Raw genomic sequence first — 20,827 nt, forward strand, 5'->3', positions numbered from 1 at the left:
TTCTAGCAAATCATTGAGGACTGCCATCCCTAAATAACAACAAGCATGTGAGTTACTCAGTTGATATCCTTCAGAAAATGCATAGTAGCACAAAACCTGTAACTCTAGCAACTTACTAAGTTGATAAGAGGGACATTTAAAATTTGCCTCCGAATTTGGGCCTTTGTCCACTCATTACTTTTTAGCTTTTTCCATGATTCTTGCACTAAAAAGTTTAGTAGTATATCTATGAACCTAAGGAGGACTACAAGAAGTAAATTATCTGAAAGCTACAAAGACAGCAGCTTGAAGGCTAAGTATTTATTATACCAATTCCAGTACATGTGTCTAAAATCTAGCTTTTACATATTAAAACACCCAATATTATGTGAACAGTATAGCTGCTCTTTGCTGACTTTCTGTGGTTATATCTACAAGATAAAAAAATGAAAGTTGTGAGTATCATGTGGTATTTGTTTAACACAGGTCTGGAGACTCTACTATACATTTAAGTCAATGGTAAGCTACATAGAATTTTAAAAAGAAACTATCTCAGCAGTAATTTTGCATGCCATAACAGTAGTTTACTACAGAAATTTCAATTTTTTGTGGATGTTTTCAACTGAAGAACTCAAGTACAGGAGGCTTTCTAGAAACAAAGGGTGATTATGAAATCTACTAAACAAGCATATTAATGTTATGCATGTTCAGTATCAATTCCTGCTGCGAGTGTATTGAAGTAAACCTTTAGTCAAGAAGATGAACAAAAGGCATTGGAGATAGGGAAAGCTAGGTCAAACTGAATGCAGCAGTTCAGTGAATAGCAAAAGGCCATACTGAAATAAATACTGCAGTAAACTGTAAAATATAGAATGAGAGAGACAAGATCTCTTCAAGAAGACTGACAATAGTAAGGGAAATGACAAGGTAAACATGGGCATGACACAATACAAAAATGGATGGAGCCTAACATCTAAGAAATGGCACAAATATGTAGAACTATACAAGAAAGATCCTAACATCAGCAGTACATACAATGGCATGTATTGTGACCTACAAGTAGACATCCTGGAGATGGAAGTTAAATTGGTCCTAGAACCTTTGCTAATAAAAATGCTGCACAAAACTTCAGCTAGTTTGTTTAAGTCCTGTAAAATGCTGCTGTTACATTGCTTCTTGGAGTCTGTTAGCAAATTTGGAAAATACTACAGTGGCCACTGGATTGAAAAAGGACAATTTTTAGTCTAATTATGAAAAATGGCAAAGTTAAAGATTGCTCACATTATTGAACAGTTACAGCTGTTTCACAAGCTAGCAAAGTAACGCCCAATATCCTGCAAACTAGACTCCAGAAATAACTGACAGATGTACAAGGTTTTTGAAGAGGCAGAGGTGTCAGAGATCAAGTTGCCAACATCTGTTGTATAACAAAGAAAGCACAGCATTCCAGAAAAATATTTACTACTGCTTTATTGACTATATTAAAGTTTCTGATTGTGTGAACCATAACAGAGAAATGGGGAACAGAACAAGCAACAGATAGAATGAAATATGGAATAATTGCTTGAAAGAGTGTGGTAAAGGAGTATATAAGAGTTACCCTACATATTTAATTTATAAGTTGAATATATCATGCAAAATGCTGGTCTGGATTACAGACACTGGAATCAAAATTACTGGGAGAAATACTAACAAACTCTGCCATGCAGATACTATTCAGATGGCAGACTATTTGGAAGAGCTGATAAGCCTACTGATGAAGGTGAAAATAAAAAGCTCAAAATCTAGCTTGCTGAGCAACATCAAATAAGTTTAACTACCATCCAGCCCTATAGCTCTTTGCAAACAGATGGAGAGGAAGTGGAGGCGGTAACACACTATGGCTGCAATGCCGCCATTCTGTGATGGACCACATCAGTATTAATGCTTCCCCTATAAAAGCACCATGCACAGCAGAGTTGAAAGAGAGGGAGGACTCATTATCTTTATCCAAATCAGAGACAATGGTTTCTGGCTCTTAGTAGTCCTCATACAAACATGACAGGGAGGGAATCTCACACCCCCATCCATTACCTATACACAAAGACTCAAGCATTGTTGTTTGCATAGACAACCATGTGTATAAAAACTATAAGGTGTCAAATGATAGCAACTTTCTAAAGATGAAGACTGAAGCACTATCCTGTATACAAGTGAACAAGAGACCGGATGTCATGAGATGGGAGACTGGCACACAAACGTAATGCACCTACCAAAAGCAACATATGGACAGAGAGGTCTGAATCAGGCCTAGCACTGCCATCCAACCATGTTACCTAACAGTGCACTCCTTTACCTGCACTTAAACTCAAAAAAAAAAAAAAAAAAAAAAACACCTCTGTTTTATGAATAGGTTTTCAGCTATATGTCCTGGTGTAGGGGTGCAGGACTTGGTTCATTCCTTAGATGGGACTGGCCAGCACTGCGAGGTCTGGACGAGTTACTAGGAGGAGAAGACTTGACATTAAATTCCCCTAAGCCAGGCTAGGGTAACAACTGCCCACTTCATTAGAACCAGGATGGGTCAATCTCCATTACCAGCTACTCCACAGGGTGCTAGGTGGTGCCAGCACTTCAACTTCATTCAGTTACTTTTTCAACAAAACACAGATTACTGAGACACACAGAATTAAATATTTTAAGTAAAATAACACAAAATCAGAATAAAACAAAAGAAGATTAAAATTACCATTGCAAAAAGTATTAAAACAGGGTTTTAAAGGTAGCATGAAATAACTATAGAGGTGTTCAAATACAGAAAAGGTAAAACAAAAATAAGAAAAAAAAAAAAAGATTATCCCACACTGTCAAAAAACAATTCATATAAAAAGCTTTACGTAACCTGTGGGAGATGGCCAATGTACACGGCTTTCAAAGCTAATGAGGCAGTAAGTTTCACAAGTGCTAAGCCTGAAAGTCAAAGGAACGAGTGCCAGATGCCTATAAGTGCACCTGGTGAACCATGAAAGCTGTGCGCAGAGTCTGAGGGGGATTCTAAAGCACCACAAACTCATTCACATAAGATGGACCCAAGTCTAACATCAGCACCTTGGAGATAATTTTATAGTATACTGGAAATCACTGCAGGCTATGTAGCACAGGCATAAGAAGTTAGAAATGCAAGGTACCGTGTGGTGTTTTAGCCATGGAGCTCTGTAGCAGCTGTAAGCAGTCAAGCTCAGTGTCAGGGAGTCCCAGGTAAAGCATACTGCAGCAATCAGGGTAAGATAAGACCAAAGCATGAATAGCTGCTGAAGCAGCAGATGCATTATCCTAGGAATATGTTTTGCAATTGGAAACAGGGAGATTTCATTACAAGATGCCACCTAACAATCCAGGATCACATCTATATTATGGCTCTTACCTAGAAACTCAAACTAGTTTCCTCCATAAATTATGTAACTAGGGAGTGAGGGAGCAGAGGATTTGCTCAAGATGGCATGAACTGCCATGCCCATAACCTCAAATCTGGAGATCTTGAACTTCAATAGATTTTGTTTATGAATGGTCTACATGTCATCAGCAAGGGAATACAAACACCCCATATCTTCTTGTGAAAAGAAAAAGTGAAGATGTGTTATTTGCCTAACAATAATAATGTTAAGTCTTCCAAAGGAAAGAGGCAAAGATCAAACCCTTAGGCACTCCGCAACCAACAGGACCAGGGAAAGAGGTGTAAAAGCTTGAAGAATCCTTGTGAGTACAGCCAAAGAGTTAGAAAGCAAAACACTAAAACCGCAGAGGAAATGCCACACTAAGTTCTAAGGTCCTCAATCAAAACAACACAGTCTATGGTATCAAATACATCTGAGACATCTAAGAGAAGGACTAGTACTGAACAGTATTCCTAGTCTTTCTTACCATTAGGAGATCACGGACTATATGGACAGCAGAAATCTCAGTTCTGTGGCAGTGCAACCCAAATGCAAGACAGGATTCAAGTTGCATGCAGCTACCTTCTTGATAACCTTACCCAAAAAGTGCAAGGATAGAGATAGGGCAGCAGCTGTGAAATACAGGTTCATAGGTTGGTACTGGGCTATCTGCCCAAAGGCATATATTAGCCCAGCCACGTTGTGTGGTATTCACCGCCCCTTTAGTAGTTCCCTAGACCCTTTTACTAGCAGCTAGTACCCTTGGCCCCTATCTAGTAGTGCTGTTGGTGTGATCCCCGGTGTGAACTTTCTGTTACCCATCCACTAATCAAGGTTCCTCTTGAAGAGTGATAGTGAGGGGCTCTGTCTTATGTAGATCGGGACCCTGTTCCATAGTAAGGGAAGTCTCTGCGAAGGGAATCTATTCCTCCAGCATGTAACAAGTCTAAAGACAGCATCTTAAGGACAGCTGCAACACTGGCCTCCTCTGGGCTGAAGGAGAACCCCAGGCTCAAAGAAGAAACCAATATTTGATATATTTATCACCGGAGCAATGCCATCAAAGCAGACTTGAACCAACCTTGATTGTCAGTGGTCCAGCCGGCAGACTAAAAAAGACATGGCTTATATCAGAATCAAGAGCTCATTGTAATCTAAAACATCAAGCAACATCAAGACAGATGAAAAATGAAAGCATGGAAGAACTGATGAGCCCATGAGGTCAAACAACACGAGTGCAACTGTGATAGCTGCAACCTTACAAGTTAAAAGCCAAGCAGAATAATCACAATGCAGAGAAGAAAAAAGCTCCGAGAGGCAAGACAGGCTGAACTGTACAGCCTGTCTACCACCTGATAGAGTAAGTCTGATCTGCCAACTGCTGAAATCTCCCTGGACAGATATGCTGCCTTCTTAAGTGTTCTCACCCTAGTATCTTAGTGCTCATCTAGGTCAAGTTCATAGCTCGACAAACCTGGATGCCACCACTGACACTTCAACCTGCACCCTTCTCAGCGTAACAGTTGAAGCTCATGATCATGGCTTATGCCTCCCTGTAGAGAGAAGGTGAACATGACGTGGGATAAGTAACTCAACTGCCAAGGACAATGACTTGGTATAGTCACACTGACCAAGGCATCAAGAGGACCAGCACCATTTTTTGAAAGGAACTGAACTGGTACAGAAGAGAAATCAGCTACAGCAGTGTGATCAATACATTACATCTCCCTCAGTTTATGAATAGTGGACCTGTAGGGTAGCATCTCCAGGCTAAACTGAACAAGGAAATTGTCAGACTACAATACCAGGTCCAACGTCAGGTCAAAGGTCTTCACATCCAACAGGATGATCAAGTCTAAATGTATGTGTTGCAGAAGCAATATCCTCAGCAAGCCCAAAGCCTTTCATGATACAACTCAATTCACTGGTGAGAGCCACCAAGTCCGACTCAACTTTGACACTGATGGAAATCACCACACACTACATTTGAATCAGAGGTAGGAGTCTGAGGCATGCTTCTTCCAATTCCCTCTTCTGCCACTGAGGTGGAGAAGTGATGCAACTTTAAGTCATCTCACTTACTGAGGATGAACCTAGCATCAGTGGTGAGTAGACTTCCCTTCAAAAGGGATGGGCCTTGATCCATCCCTCAAGTCTGGTCCTTTAGTGATGCCTAGATCTTTGCCCAGGGGCTGTGCTGAGTATCCTACCATCATTCCCTAAACTAGAAATGTTTGACTGCTGTCATCTTTTTAGTCGCACAGTAAGACAAAAACTTTCCTCTCTCACATCAACTGGCAGGGCTAAACCTATGTTGGTATTTGACACTGTCCTCTTCCCTTCTCAGTTAAGGCAGTGATGGTGCAAGTCTTTACTTGGATCCTGATGGCTCAAGGATACTAAAAGGACTCATATGACATGTGACTACAGAATCTTCATTCAACCTGATGGCTCATGGATACTAAAAGGACTCATATGACATGTGACTACAGAATCTTCATTCACGTTAGCTGGAATCATTGGAGTGGCAAAAAAATGGCTAGTTCTGAAGACTGGTGTCTTTATATGTCCATGTCATGTCACAACTTGGTTCATTATGACTGAAAATGCATCCCTAAGTATGACATCTTCAAGACACTTGTCAAATATTAACCAGTGGAATGCATGAATCCAGCTAAGGGCTTAACAAAGAGGGCCCTTGATGTTACACCATTGACTATTTAACCCAGTACAAAAAGACTAAGAAACATGACTAATGAAACAGGCAATGTATACACCTCAAAAAAATACACTACAGCAACACCTCTGAACAATAAGTATCTGTCGGTCACCCACTAGCTGTAAGCTGAACAAATGTTTCCATACATAGAACTTTAGTTGGAAATGCTCTGAATTTGTATTTATTTTATTTTAAGTTTCTTTTCCTAAGGAATGTAAAACTTTTCCTGCTGTCCAATTACGCAACTTTAACAACTATTGTGAGAAGACAAAAAAATATGCACAAAAGTTTGGAATCCATGAAGAGCTACTTCAGGAAAGATGTTTCATACATGACTAAACCAACGTCATGTAATATCTGGAAACTTCTGAGAAGTATGGCCATCAAGAAAAACATTTAAAATAAAATGTCTACTAACATTCATATATTAATGATGGAATACAGCTGTTCGGCATTATTTTTATTTACCTCTACTACAATACCTAATTTTAACTGCCCCATTAAAAAGAATATTATCTATGATATCAAACAAAACTTACAAAAAACAACTTTTATCATCTATAATATGTTTTCAGTATGAGCACTTGTAAAAATAGAAAGGTATCATCTGTAAAATGTTCATCGAAGTTGAACAAATAAATGCATTCTAAGAAAAAAGATTTATCAAAAACTGTTATCAAAAGGCATGAACAAAAAGTCTAAGTAAAACATCAAACTGCATTAATAAAAATGCAGACATAAGTAAAGAGTAAAGTATGCCTAAATCAAGTACCGGATTATGGCTTACATTGTCTTTACATGAAAACAAAGCCACTGAAACAGTCAGGTGTAAACCACATGACACAAACAAGGAAATCCATTCCAGAACACGGTGGTTAGTAATTCTCAGCAAGCATCTGCAAAGCACTTTAAGATGTTGTAATAGAAGTCATACCAGTAAACAAACCTTAGCAGCCCCACAGAACACCTTTAACACATGGTATTTTTCTCACATTACCCTACCTGTCTGTTGTAATGGTTAGGGTATCAGTGTCCTTGCAGTAACGCTCTCCTACAAGTTTAATGAACTTCTTTCTTGCATGATCATCCATGTTCAGCCTGGAAAGTTTAACCTTCAAGAAAAATAAAACATTTAAGCAATTTCATCACACTTTGACATCCGTTTACTTGACAAGAATATTGTATTACCCTAGAAATTCAAGAACAAATGATAATGAAGACCTCTGTAATTCCTAAATGTTTTAATCCCTAAAATATATTTTCTTCTACAAAGCAGATGAAAAATAAGACTTGCTTCTTTAAAAAAAAGTATGTTTACAAAAGGTTTGTCTCTTCACAGTCAGCTGTCACAGTGATACCAAGCCCAAAGGCTTCTTCTATAGCAGGACAATTATCATCTTTCATTACCCACTAGACTGGGATCACTTTGTGCTAGTACAGCTAGTACGAGGTGAAACGTGTCTGAGAAATGGAATAAGCCTAAAGATACAATACCACTTTTCTTAAGATCAGAGCACTATACGAACAGTGTTTTGCTAAAAAGCAGACATAACTTGACAAAAAAAAGTACCATTGGCTATGTAACTGAACTGTTTCAATTAAGAAATGTCTTTATCCATAGTGATTAGACAGTGCATCAAACTCTACTACAAACTTAATCATTAGTTCATTCACTGACATATCACACAGAGTGGGGAGCACAGCCTATTCTAGCAAGCAATGCAGAGACCTAATCCTGGAAAGGGTGATGGCCCACTAAAGGATACACACAAACATACATTATACAAAAACATACAGGCAATTTACACAGAAAAGGCATGTCCTTTGGGGTTTTTGGTAGGAATATGGATCATCTGTTGAAAACCCGCAATGAAACTGTGAGGAAAAGGATGCACAGAGAAATCAAACCAGAGAATGAAGAGCTGTGAAGCAGTAATTTGAAAGACATTTACAATTACATTTATGCGGTTTCTGTTTCTAACAAGTTTTTTATTCAATTGACTTGTCATCTCCAAAGTCAGCTTTCACTGCATGTTAAATGCCCCTGAACTGTACTAATTCCTCATTCAAACTTTGCTTTCCCATTCCTCCACCTACCAGCTTCTTCCCATCTAGGGAGCAGTCTCCTTAAAAGTGGTCTTACAAATTTGCTTTCAAGGTGCGTCCTTCAATTTTAAGTGATTTTTTTTTTTTTACTGACAGCATTCACCTGAACATAGGCTAGCTCGGGTAGGGAGGCAGGCATGATGGTGTGCGGCGGTTACAGATTCGCAAGTCTAGTAAGGTACATTTGCATTTAGGCATCTCAGCTACTGGATATTCAGAATCACACTAGCTTAGACAGCCTACGAATCTATGCAGCTCAGAGGACAATACCAATATCTCTCTCTAAGCTACTTTTTTCACAGGAACTTGAGGCAAATTTACTTTAAGTTTTTCTGTAACCACCTCATTTGCATTGATTCCTCAGTTCATTTCTTCCTTTTTCATTATATAGTCAATTACTAAGTTCCTTACTTTTTGCTTCTTTTTTCTTAGAAAGCTTTTGTAATTTTTTTTGTCTGTCAAACAGGACTGGCTTTGTTAAACTTCACACAGTGTTCACAAGTAACTGTATTATGATCTGGCACCAAACAAAGTAACCCCTAAAGGTGTCCATATTTAGGGTGTCTATGTGTGTAACATGAGGACATCTGTTAGGGCATTCTGAAAGGGAAGACATACCCACAAGATAAAATACACAAAACAGTTGCCCAATAATGAAGCCATTGCAAGTAATAAAATGAAAATCAGAGAGATTACATTCACGATGAAGGCCGACTGCTGGATGAAGCATGTCAGCATTGAAAACAAAGCTGAAAGGTTAACACTTTCAAAAATTGATGTGGGTGGATACCAACTTTACAATGAGAAACCTGTACCATTGTATGTCAATACCAACATCAGTGCACCAAGTGCTAGCTTTCATGAGAAACAGAAAGTACAGTTGTGTACACTTATCATAAATGTAGATGCTCGAGTGTATTCACTGTTGCAGTCATTACATCTGGGTTATCTGCTTGCAGGCAGCCCTCAGTCGGCCTGATTAACAAAGTCTTGGGTCTTGCGTCGGTTGCTGTCCCTTCTTCCATGACGTCAGGTCGTCAGGGGTATAAAACATGCAGCCGACGCCATTACATCAGTTTTCCTTGCCCCAGATATCAGGTGCCCCCCCTAATGGAAAGCAATTAAACATAAAAGCACAAATATGTACCTCCAACAAAAAAGCAAATACACCAAAAAGGCTCTTAAGCATAATAAAGGAAAGTAGAGGTATAGCCAAAAGAAGTTAGGGGGCTGGAGGGAGGGTAACTAGGACTGCAACAGTGAATACACTCTAACATCTACATTTATGGTAAGTGTACACAACTGTACTATGTTCTTCGTGTTTCACTGTTGCAGTCAATACATTTGGGTAGATTCCCAAAGCTATAGTAGGGAGGAGGAATTTAGATAGCATCAAGGCCAGCTATAAGGCCCTGCAAGACTGCAGTGGCAAAGCCAGCTCTGGATTTAGAGAAAACTGGCAAATGATAATGCTTGGTGAAAGTATGTACATAACTCTAGGTAGCAACTTCTAGGATGTCCCTGGTAGGGATGGCTCTGAGAAAGGCTGTAGAGGTAGATGCAGCCCTGATGGAGTGAGGTCTGATCCCCTGGGAGATAGGTTTTCCATGGTGCTTATAGCAGAAATTAATGCAATGGCTTATCCATTTAGAAATGGTTTGCTTTGAAATAGCCCTCCCCTCTGCCCCTGCAGCAAATGCCACCAGCAGTTGTTCAGATTTCCTTTGAGGTTTAGTCCTGTGCAAGTAGAATCCAAGTTGTCTGTGCGCATCCGAGGAATGCAGTATCCATTCCCCTTTATTCTGTGGATTGGGAAAGAAGTTTGGCAAATGAATGGAATGATTAAGAGCCACACTGGATACCAAACTTGGGCATGAAGGATGGATTGGTTCTGAGGGGACACCCTGTCCGCATGAAAGATGATGAAAGGCTCCACTCCCATAAGGGCCTGTAATTCAGATACCCTTCTAGCTGAAGTGATTGCTAAAAGGAAAGCTGTTTTCCAAGAAAGAAATTTTAAGTCTGCAGTAGCAGCTGGCTCAAAAGGAGGTAGAGTGAGTTTCTCCAAGACAAAGTTAAGGTCCCAGGTTGGGGTTGGAGCTCTCCTGGGTGGTGTCAAATTTCTGGCCCCTCTGAGAAACTGCTTGAGCAACGAATGAGAGAAGAGGGGAGGTTCTGTGTTATAATGAGCTGAAATGGCTGAGGCATGGATTTTAATGGAGGAAAAAGACAGGCCCTTGTGAAGCATCTCAGTTAAGTATTGTAAAATCTGAGGTAAATTGGGTGCTGCTGTGCTCATCCCTTGAGACTGGTTACAGACAGAATCGTTTCCATTTTTCAGCATAAGATTTTCTAGTACTAGGCCTCCTTGGCTCTAAAATGATATGCATCACAGGTTTGCTGAGGGATGGTAAAGGAGAGATTAAGTAATTACCCAGGCTGCAAGGTTCAGTGTTGGAAGCAGAGGGTGCAGAATCTGGTTCTCCTGCTGAGACAGCAGGGAAGGAATCGGAGGCAGGTGCCATGGAGATAACCATAGCACACTGCACAGGAGGGGGTACCAGTGTTGGCACAGCCAGTCTGGAGCAATCAAAATCATCCTTGGTTTGTCCTGTTTGATTTTTAGTAGTACTTTGGAGAGTAGAGGCAGAGGGGGGGAAGGCATAGACTGATAGGTTTTTCCAGCTGAAGGACAGAGCATCCACTTTTCAGGCTTGTATGTGGGGAGTCCTTGTGCAAAATTTGTCCAATTTGTAGTTCTGGGGAGAGGAAACAGGTCTATATCTGGGCTCCCCCATTTGCTTGTCAACATGTTGAAAATCCTTGGTTCCAGTTTCCACTTGTGTGGGTCCATGAGGTTTCTGCTTAGTCCGTCTGCCAGTGTATTTCATTTTCCTGGCAGGAATTGAGCTTGTAGGTGCACTTGGTAGCTCAAGGCTGTGTTCCACAATGCCATGGCTAGTCTGCAGAGGGGTAAGAATGTGTACCCCCCTTCTTGTTTATGTACCACATAACAGTGGTGGTGTCTGTCTTTACCATTAGTTGTCCTGAAAGAATGTGGTCCTTGAAGGCTGTCAGAGCATTCTGTACAGCTAACATTTCTTTCTGATTGATCTGCAAGTGCATTTGACGTGGGTTCCATTTGCCCTGAATGCATTTCCCTGCCAGGTGAGCCCCCTCATGCATAGTCTGTTGCATCTGTTGTTAGGGTTTGGGCAGCAAGGGGTGGTGTGAAAGGTAGCCCCTTGTTTTGGTGGCAGGCCTCTGCCCACCAAAGGAACTCTAGGCGTACGCTAGGTATGATAGGAATCATTGTTTCTAGATCTTGAGAAAGTTGACACCATAGACTTTTTAGATACCATTGTAGTTTCCTCATATGCAGTCTTGCATATGGAATTAGAAGAATGCAGGAGGCCATGAACCCCAAGGCTTGCAGTATTTGTCTTGCAGATAGCAGGGTTTTTGTGGCCACTTGTTTGAAGTAGATTGTCAAATGAATTTGCTTTTCTGGCATGAAGTAACCATCTGGGAAGTTGTATTTAAGCTTGCACCCAGGAATATAATTTCTTGACAGGGTACCAGGTGTGATTTCTTTTTGTTTATAGTGTACCCCCAGACAAGTTAGAACCCTGTTTACAAAGGCCAGATGATTCAAAAGTATGTCCTGGCTTTCTGCCTGAATTAGACAATCGTCTGGGTATGGGTATATTTAAATATTTATGTGCCTGCAAAATGCAATAACTGGAGCTAGGCACTTTGTGAATACCTTGGGTGCAGTTGGGTGCAGTAGATAAGCCAAAGGGCAGTGCAGAGAACTGATAGTGCGTGTAGCCTGCTTTGAAGCATAGGTATCTTCTGCAAGATTCCCTGATTAGGATGTGCAGGTATGCTTCTTTTAAATCTAGTGTTGCCAACCAGACATCTTTGCTTAGCATAAGAAGTAATTGGTGAAGAGTCAGCATCTTGAATTTTGGAATCTCCAGAAAGGTGTTTAGAGTAGACAAGTCCAGGATAGGATGCCATGCATTGTCTTTTCTGGGTACCAGGAAAAGTCTAGAGTAGAAACCTTGTCCCTTTTCCTCTTCTGATACCAGCTGAATAGCCCCCATGCTTAAGAGAGAAAGTACTTGTTTTTGGGCCTCTGCCCACTGATATGGAGTAGGTCTGGCTACCCAGTTGGTGTTGGCAACGTGTGGAAGTGAAGTCTGTATCCCAGGGACACCATATTTAAAACTCATTTGCCCTGGGTAATGAGTTCCCAATTCTTTGCATGAAGAGCAATCTTTCCCCCCAAAGGGGCAGTCCACTGATAAATGCTTGGAAATTTTAAAAGGAAGTCATTGAGACAGTTTACCATAGGGGGGAGTCTTATTATTCCCAGACTTGGAAGTGGAGACCCCCCCACTGCTTAGTTCTGCGAGTCCCCTGAGACTGAAACTTGGGTTTGGCTTGAGAAGACCTGGAAGGGGCTGGAAAGGACCAATTCTTAGAGGGCCAGTGCCTACTAAATCTAAGAGGCTGAACTTGTAAAAAGTCTTTAACAGTTTGCATAGATTTAGCTTTATCTTCCATCTTTTTAAGAACTTCCTCAGCCTTGTTGCCAAACAGGCGGCACTGATTTAAAGGAGCATCCAACAATTTAGCTTTAACATGATCAGGCAAAGATTGCTCCTTAAGCCAAGCATGCCTTCTGAGCACAGACCCAGTAACAGCAGCCCTGCAAGAGGCCTCTAATGAATCAAAACCACACTGCAAAGTATGTTTCCCAACTTGTTCGTCAGAATGCATTAAATCCTGTAATTCTTTATTTTCCACACAGTCAGGAATCAACATAATTTTCTGTTAAAGCAGTCCAATAACATGTTGCTGATATTTTAACATATGAACCTGGCAGTTTAAAGCCCTACTGGCCAAGGCTGCAGAAGTGTAAATCTTCTTACCCCATCTATCCAGCGCCCTGGAGCTTCTATCAGAAGGGGTAGGATTTTTAGCAGTAGAAGCCTTAATACCCTTGGGCCCCTGTGAAATAGTCTCTGGATCTGCAATAGGATTTTTGAAAAGGAACTTGTGGGACTCAGGGACCCTGTAGTATATGTCAGGTTTTCTGGGAGCAGGAGGCAGGGAATCAGGGGCCAAACTAGATTCCGAGAAAGCATCATCAACAATGTCCAGTAAAGGAGAATAGCTAAAGGCTTATGCTGAGGTAGGAGAAGGAAATCCCTAAGCCTCTTTTTTTAATCAGAAACATCCTGGCTTTCCCAGTGGAACTCCTCCCTTAGATTACTCCCTTAGAGTATTTAAGGTTTCCCCAAAAGAAAAATCATCAGAATCCTCATAAGTAGGTAAGGACAAATCCAGATCAACAGAAGAGTCAGAAAAAAAACAGAACCCTGATCAGGAGATTCATAATCAACTTCAGTCCTAAGCCTCTTATGGGGGGGGTGGGGGGGGGTGGCTACCCCTGATTAGAGTTATTAGATCTTCAGCCATTCTTAGCATTTGTTTTTTAATCCTAGAGGCCTGAGCATGTGGCCTGGGTGTCGGTTTTTTAGACATGGATCGAGATTTAGGCCTAAGTAAAGAAGGAGGCGTCAGTTTAATATGCAAGTCCGTAGGCCTGAATACACCCTCAGAAGCCGGTGCCTGCACAACGGCTCCGGATCCATCCAAGATAGAGACATCCGCAGGTTCCATAGTTGATGCATCTCATGGCATATCAGACTCTGAATGGGTCTCAGTAAAGGCCTGCGAATCAGAAGTAGCGGGTATCAGGGGCTGCAAAAGCGCCTCACTGAGTACCGGCAAACTGGCGACTGGCTTAGCAGAAGCGTTGTCGGCAGTTTTGGACCTTGGTGGCCTGTCTCTGTCTTTAGCTTTGTGTTTTTTTGGAATCCCGGTAGTCGGATGGGCTAACCGATGACATTTCTGGATAATTAAACTGAGAACCGAAATATTTAGAGGTGAAAATATACCGACAACGGATAGCGCGCTGATTAAATAAAGCACAAAACCGATGGCAAGGTACGTCGTGGTCAGGGCCTAGGCAAGGAATACAGTACAAATGAAAATCTTTATGAGGTATTTGCTTTCCACAATTAATGCAATTATTAACTTTTACTGACATTGGTAAGGAGCAAGAAAAAGTTTCCCCAAAGGGGTACTTAGCTTTAGTTGAAGACTTTGGTTCTGAAACTCGAAAACGAAAATTTCAGGAGTCAGCCGACCGGCACTTGCGAACTGCTTCTGCTTCGGGCACCGCACGGCAAGAAAGACTGATGTAATGGCATCGGCTGCATGTTTTATACCTCTGACGACCTGACGTCATGGAAGAAGGGACAGCAACTGATGCAGGACCCAAGACTTTGTTAATCAGACTGACTGAGGGCTACCTGCAAACAGATAACCCAAATGTAATGACTGCAACAGTGAAACACGAAGAACATCAGCAAGGATGAAAATGTGTAAACTAACACATTTTCAATTGTAAATGAACTCAATTATTACTATTATTTACTGCAACAGTGAAGCTATTCTGAAATACAGTCACTTAGAAGTTGTGCCAGACTTGAGCATCAAAAACAGGAACCTCCAAATAGGAGATTTTATTTTTATTTTATTTGACAACTAAGATAACATCCTATTTTCAGCAGAGGCCCAAGGAGAAAAGCTCTGTACTGACTTAATATGGTTGCAGTTAACTAAAATTATTGCAAAGCCTAATGCAGAAGAATGTATTACCCAAGTAAAAAATCACAGCTTCAGTTCATACAGTGTAAACTTATGCACACAGTGCAAATATTTCGACAGATACAAGATGAAAAAGATCATCATTAGCAGCTAAAGGATTCACAAGCTGCAGTTCATAGAGATGACATTAAACACAGTGTGTAAAATGTTTGGAACAGAGATGACTAGATACCACAGCGTAGGCAAAACTCTATTTGTTCTTAACCTAATAAATGGATTTATTATGTTCAGAGAGAAGGAATAAGTAAGTAGTACGCTGGAGAGGGGGGATACTAGTTCAGCTTGGAGTAGTGCAGAAGCAGAGGAATGTCTGTTTTTAAATAGCTTTTTAGTAGACGTTTGAAGTTGGAAATGTTACAGGCAGATCTAATTATACAGATAGAATTCTAATTTTTAGTGACACAGTAGGAGTACAGACTGGCCACAGGAATTGTGGGGTTTACATATGTTGAAAAGATGTTGCTCATTCATAGTTCAAAAGTGATCACAAGGGTAACAACCAAAGTGGGCCTTTCCAAGCCTAGCCATGCTTCCCAAACTGAGAATCAAACCTTGTACATTGTGTCTGTAAGGTAAACAACTTCGCTATTATGCCAAACTCCAGAGCAAAATAGTTTATTACTGTGGTAGAAATGGAAAACAGGAATAAAAGCAGGGCAGGTTTCGGCCTTCTGAATAATGCTGTATGTGGAGATAAACTGTAAGTAATTAAGTGGTGGGGGCAGTTCGAGCCAATTCAATGCCTTAAGGCTATACAATGGCGGATGTGGTATTGTTTTTGTTGGTGGCAAATGTTGCAACCTTATTATAGCATGCCTCCAGATTACTTTTAACTGTAGCCTGAAGGTTAGTTAAGATGGGTGCACTGTATAAGACAGGTGGGAGAAGGTAAGTATATGAATACGTCAGGACTGAGGCTCAAACTGTGTGGAGAGCAGACATGTATTGGGAAGGCACAAAGGCTAGTCAAGTCCTCTCTCACAAACGTGGGAGCGAGAGCATGACATATAACCTGCACTAGTAAGAGGTGTAGGCAATCCAAAAACTGGAAAAGACACAGGTTTGGTATGCCCCACTAGCAAAGAATGGCACTTCATGACGTGCCAGTAGGGGGTACAACACAGCCAGGGCACAGGTTCCACAAAAGTTTTCAAGCCACACCAAAATGGAAATATCAGAGGAAGAACCCAAGTGCTACCAAAAGTTATACTTCACAAACGGTGTCTGAGTCAGAATATCCTGGCACTATTCTTCTTTACTCTTACCCAATCCTCTTAAACCAAATATAGAACCAGAATAAATGAACAAACACATTCTTGCCAATACCCCTTCCACAGCTGCCATCTTCTTGGCCGAGATGGCTAAGATGGCTATTAAAGTCTTGATGTCTTCATTGAATGGCTGAAATGCTGAAACTTTTAAAAATGTATTGCTGTAGGACACCTCCAGGCAGTGCAGTGCTGGTGAAGGTCTTGGCCTGTGGTTGACTGCACAAACTTATGGCAACCTTAAGCGACTTAACTCATTACCTCACTTACTCCAGGATGTTCACTGTTGGGGCTAGTCCTGCAGCAAGCCAGAACATACAACTCCTGTGTTGGTGCAAGCAGGCATATGCAGTCCTATGTAAGTGGTTGTGGTGGCAGCAGCCATAACAGAGCCATTAGGTTTAACATTAGATGCATGTCAAAACATGTCAGTGAGTTATCCTGCACAGCTGTTTGTATACCATAATCATTACAAACAATAATGCACAACTGTTTTAATGCTGTGCAAGTGGCTGCCTGCATGATGCACACTTTACATAGCATATTTACTACATAGCTTCCATTATTTAGCAGACTGTGTGTTAGAAGATTCTGTCCATTTATTATGTTGTGTGCAGTACAATCACACATTTCAGGGACAATGTATCCACACAAACAGCAGGGACATTACACAAATTGTTCTGCATACAAGTCCAAGAGATGCTGTCATTAATCCACTGTGCAAAAATACATGGTCTAATATGTGGCTTGTGCTGGTAGTAATGCTTCACCCGGACCATTCCCATCTTCAGCAAGATGAAGGTCACATTCAGTCACTTCCTTTGCCATGCCACCTACACGATGACCTACTGCCAACCCTGAATGCAAACATATGTTTTACAGCATAGTCTAAACAGGGAATGCATGCACAGTCTTGTCCAGTGTACATTGTAGCACAGCTCTTGAGACAGCCATGAAATTTAACTACATCTTCAGGTTAACAAATACACACCCCACCACTGTAGGAATCTGGTCATCAGCCTGGCTGTACCTCTGCAAAGCATGCCAACAGAGAAATCAGACAGTACAGTAAACTCTCAGTTAACCAGAACTCAAGCAACCGGAAAAAAAATATTGAAGAAATATAGTACAATTTTCTTATGTTGCACTTTCTGCACCCCCCCTTGCAGAAACACACCTTACGTTTTTAGAGTTTTAAAAAGGAAGATAGGAAATTCCCTCTCTCTCCCCAATCTGAGAACAAGTCAAACCAAACAAATAGTATAAGGTACAGTATAAGTCAGGCCTATTTTTAATAGTAACTCTCAAACAACCAGAAAAAATAAGTTATGTACTCACCATAACGTTCCATCTGAGTAGTTATACTTAATTTTTCTGCAACCTGTGGGTATACAGATCCATACTGGATCTGAGCCGGCAACTTTCTTTCTAGCATCTGCTCCAAGCTCCGAGCTCCTCCCCCTACCCATAATACACCATCTCCTATCTTCCCTCAGATCGAGTTTGCTGCAACTATACATATTAGCAACTCATCTAAATAGCCTAAAATGTTTAATCACATGAAAAGGTCAGGGGGACGGAGGGTGGGAAGGTTGCAGAAAAATGAAGTATAACTACTCAGATGGAACGTTATGGTGAGTACGTAACTTCTTTATCTGAAGTAGTTAACTTCATTTTATCTGCAACCTGTGGGACAGAGTCCCCAGCTACTCAACAAATCCTGGGAGGCCCTCATGGAAGGATATTCCTGAGCACTGCAGAGCCAAAGGATGCTATCCCTCTGGAAATCAGATCTAACTTGTAATGGGAGATGAAAGTATGAGAATTTGCCCAAGTTGCTGCTGCACAAATGTCATCCAAAGGAACCCAAGGCCAAAAAGCAGCGGAAGTCGCCATGGACCTGGTATAGTGAGCTTTAATCAGACCAGGAGGAGATAACCCCTTGGCTTCGTAAATGTGTAGAATGCAAAGAGTGATCCATCTGGCTAAAGAAACCTTGGAAATGGCCTTGCCCAAACGAGGTTTGGAAAATGAGACAAATAATTGATCGGACTTATGGAAGGGTTGCATTCTATGAAGGTAGAAACGAAGTTGTCTATGAACATCTAACAAATGAAGTTTATGTTCCCCTTTGTTCTGAAAATTTGGAAAGAAAATAGGAAGATTCATTTTTGGTTTATGTTTGATTGAGATGCCACTTAGATCCACTGATACAGCAGGTTCAAAAGGAGGAGATACTAATGACTGAAGAACCAAAGTGAGATCCCAAGGAGGAACCGAATCTTTGATGGGAGGACGCAGAAGGAAGGTGCCTTTGAAAAAGTCTTTACATAGCCTAGAAGAGGTGAGTGCAATCTTATTCTCACCTTCATGAAAATTAGAAATGGCTGCCAGCTGTACTTTCACCGTGGAGGAGCTAGCTCCTTGCTGAAAAATACTAATTCCAACACCGCTGGAACAGGGGCTGTAAAAGGATCCAGGTTTCTCTGAGAGGCCCAGATAGAGAAACATCTCCATTTACTGTGATAGACCTCCCTAGTGGAATCTTTGAGAGAAGCCACTAGTATAGATTTTACAGGAGATGAAAGACCGAGAGTCCTGGAAATCAAGGGAACTGGAGCAGCCAAGCTGTTAGCTTTAGACTGTCCAAATTGGGAGGGTAAGCACCCGAAGGATGAGAGATTAGATCTGGACAGGGGATCCAGAATCCACAGAGGTGCTAGAAGGTGAGACCAAAGGAAGGGGAGCCAAACTTGACGAGGCCAGAATGGGGCAATGAGGATCCCTATGCACCCCAGTCGACAGGCTTTCTGAAGAAACTTCGGAATGAGTGGTAACGGTGGGTAAGCATACAGTAACCCGGGGGGCCAAACATGGACTAGAGCTTCTCTGGGGGCATCCCCTGGTGATGGAATCAGAGTGAAGGACGCGCTGCACATCTCATTGGAAGGAGATGCAAAGAGATCGCAGCAAGGCTGTCCCCATGCAAGGAATATCTCCTCCACTACTGACTGTTTCAGACACCACTCGTATGGCATCAGAATAGCCCGACTCAATCTGTCGAGCTAAAATGTTGGAGCATCCCGAGATGTGTGTTGCAATCAGAAACCAACCGGTGGAAATCGCCCACTCCCACACTCTCATGGCCTCACGACACAGAGGATAAGATCTGGTTCCCCCCTGCTTGTTGATATACTAGACAACCGACATGTTGTCTGACTGAATTGCAATTGAACACAGAGGAAGGACAGTGTGGAAGGCTTTCAATGCTAAAAGCACTGCCCTCATCTCTAGAACATTTATGTGCAACTTGGTCTCTATCTGGGACCACGTGCTCTGGACTGTCCTTCCCAAACAGTGTCCCCCTCACCAGAGTTGGGAGGCATCCGTGGTCACTGTGGCTTGGGCTGGAGATGGCACAAAAGGGCATCCTGCTGCAACCTCTGGTGAAAGGAGCCACCAAAGGAGAGACGTCCTGCAGGTGTGACTGATCCTTATTGGAAAATCCATGGGCAGGTCTAGCCAAGATCATTGGGCAGCTAGAGTCCATTGAAGGACCCGCATATAGAGGCGTGCGCAAGGGAGAATAGAAATCGAGGCAGCCATGGAGCCCAGGGCCCGAAGCAAATCGCTCGCCTTTGGAAATTTGAGGTTCACGATTAGAGCGATGTAGTACCCAAGTTGTGAGATCCTATCTGGTGTGAAGAAAACTTTTAGCTGCAAAGTGTCTAGCCGTGCCCCGATGAAGTCTAGAACTTGTACTGATTGCAAAAGGGATTTTTGGACATTGACTGTAATCCCCAGCCGATCTGTCAAGAGGAGAATGTAGTCTCGAGCCAGACGAAGAAGAAGCTTGGTGGACGCAGCGAAGAGCAGGTCATCCAGGTAAGGAAATACCTGAATTCTCTGAAGCCTCAGGTGAGCTGCTACTACTGCCATTACCTTGGTGAACATCCTGGGGGCTGTGGTGAGACCAAAGGGTAGAACTCTGAACTGGAAGTGACTGGCTCCCAGTTGGAAGCGAAGAAATGCCCTGGAGCTTCTGTGGTCCTTGATATGGTAGTAAGCATCATGGAGGTCTAATGAGCACATCCAGTCACACTCTCAGAGATAAGGTAAAATGGACTACAAGGTGTCCATCCGGAACTTTTGTTTGGTGGCAGACAGGTTCAAAGTTGACAGGTCCAAAATGGGTCTGAGGTCCCCCCGTCTCTTTTGGCACTAAAAAGAACCTGGAGTAAACGCCTAATCCGGACTGGTCGAGGGGGACCGGTTTGATGGCTCATTTGTGAAGCAGCTTTGAAACTTCTAGAGCTGTGGCCTCCCCGTGAGCAGGTGGGACATCCGGGAGGGGTCTTGTAGCACTTGGCGGGGCAAGAAACGGGATAGTGTAGCCTCTGGATATTATTTGTAGCACCCAACGATCTGCAGTTATGGACTCCCATGCCACTGGGTGCAATGATAATCTCCCCCACGACTACCTCCACAGTACGACAGTCGGGCAACCCCTCAGGGCTGCTGAGTGGGCCTGTCAAAAAAAGGTTCCCTAGACCCGAAGTTCCTGGGACCCCCCCCCTCTACCTTTGGGTCGGCGT

General features: G+C 42.1%; 1 protein-coding gene across 2 annotated transcripts in view; it reads right to left on the reverse strand.

The window, feature by feature from the left end:
- MRPS35 (mitochondrial ribosomal protein S35) overlaps positions 1-20,827 on the reverse strand; it is a 556,289-nt gene that overhangs the window by 200,143 nt on the left and 335,319 nt on the right. For both annotated transcript variants that reach the window (XM_044082715.1, XM_044082717.1), the window contains exon 6: positions 7,114-7,223. In XM_044082715.1, coding sequence (XP_043938650.1) covers positions 7,114-7,223 — 110 coding nt within the window. The remainder of the gene's footprint in view (positions 1-7,113; positions 7,224-20,827) is intronic.

This window comes from Protopterus annectens, chromosome 9.part0 (genome assembly GCF_019279795.1).
Source record: "Protopterus annectens isolate FY-2018-M chromosome 9.part0, PAN1.0, whole genome shotgun sequence".
Classification (NCBI taxonomy): domain Eukaryota; kingdom Metazoa; phylum Chordata; order Ceratodontiformes; family Protopteridae; genus Protopterus; species Protopterus annectens.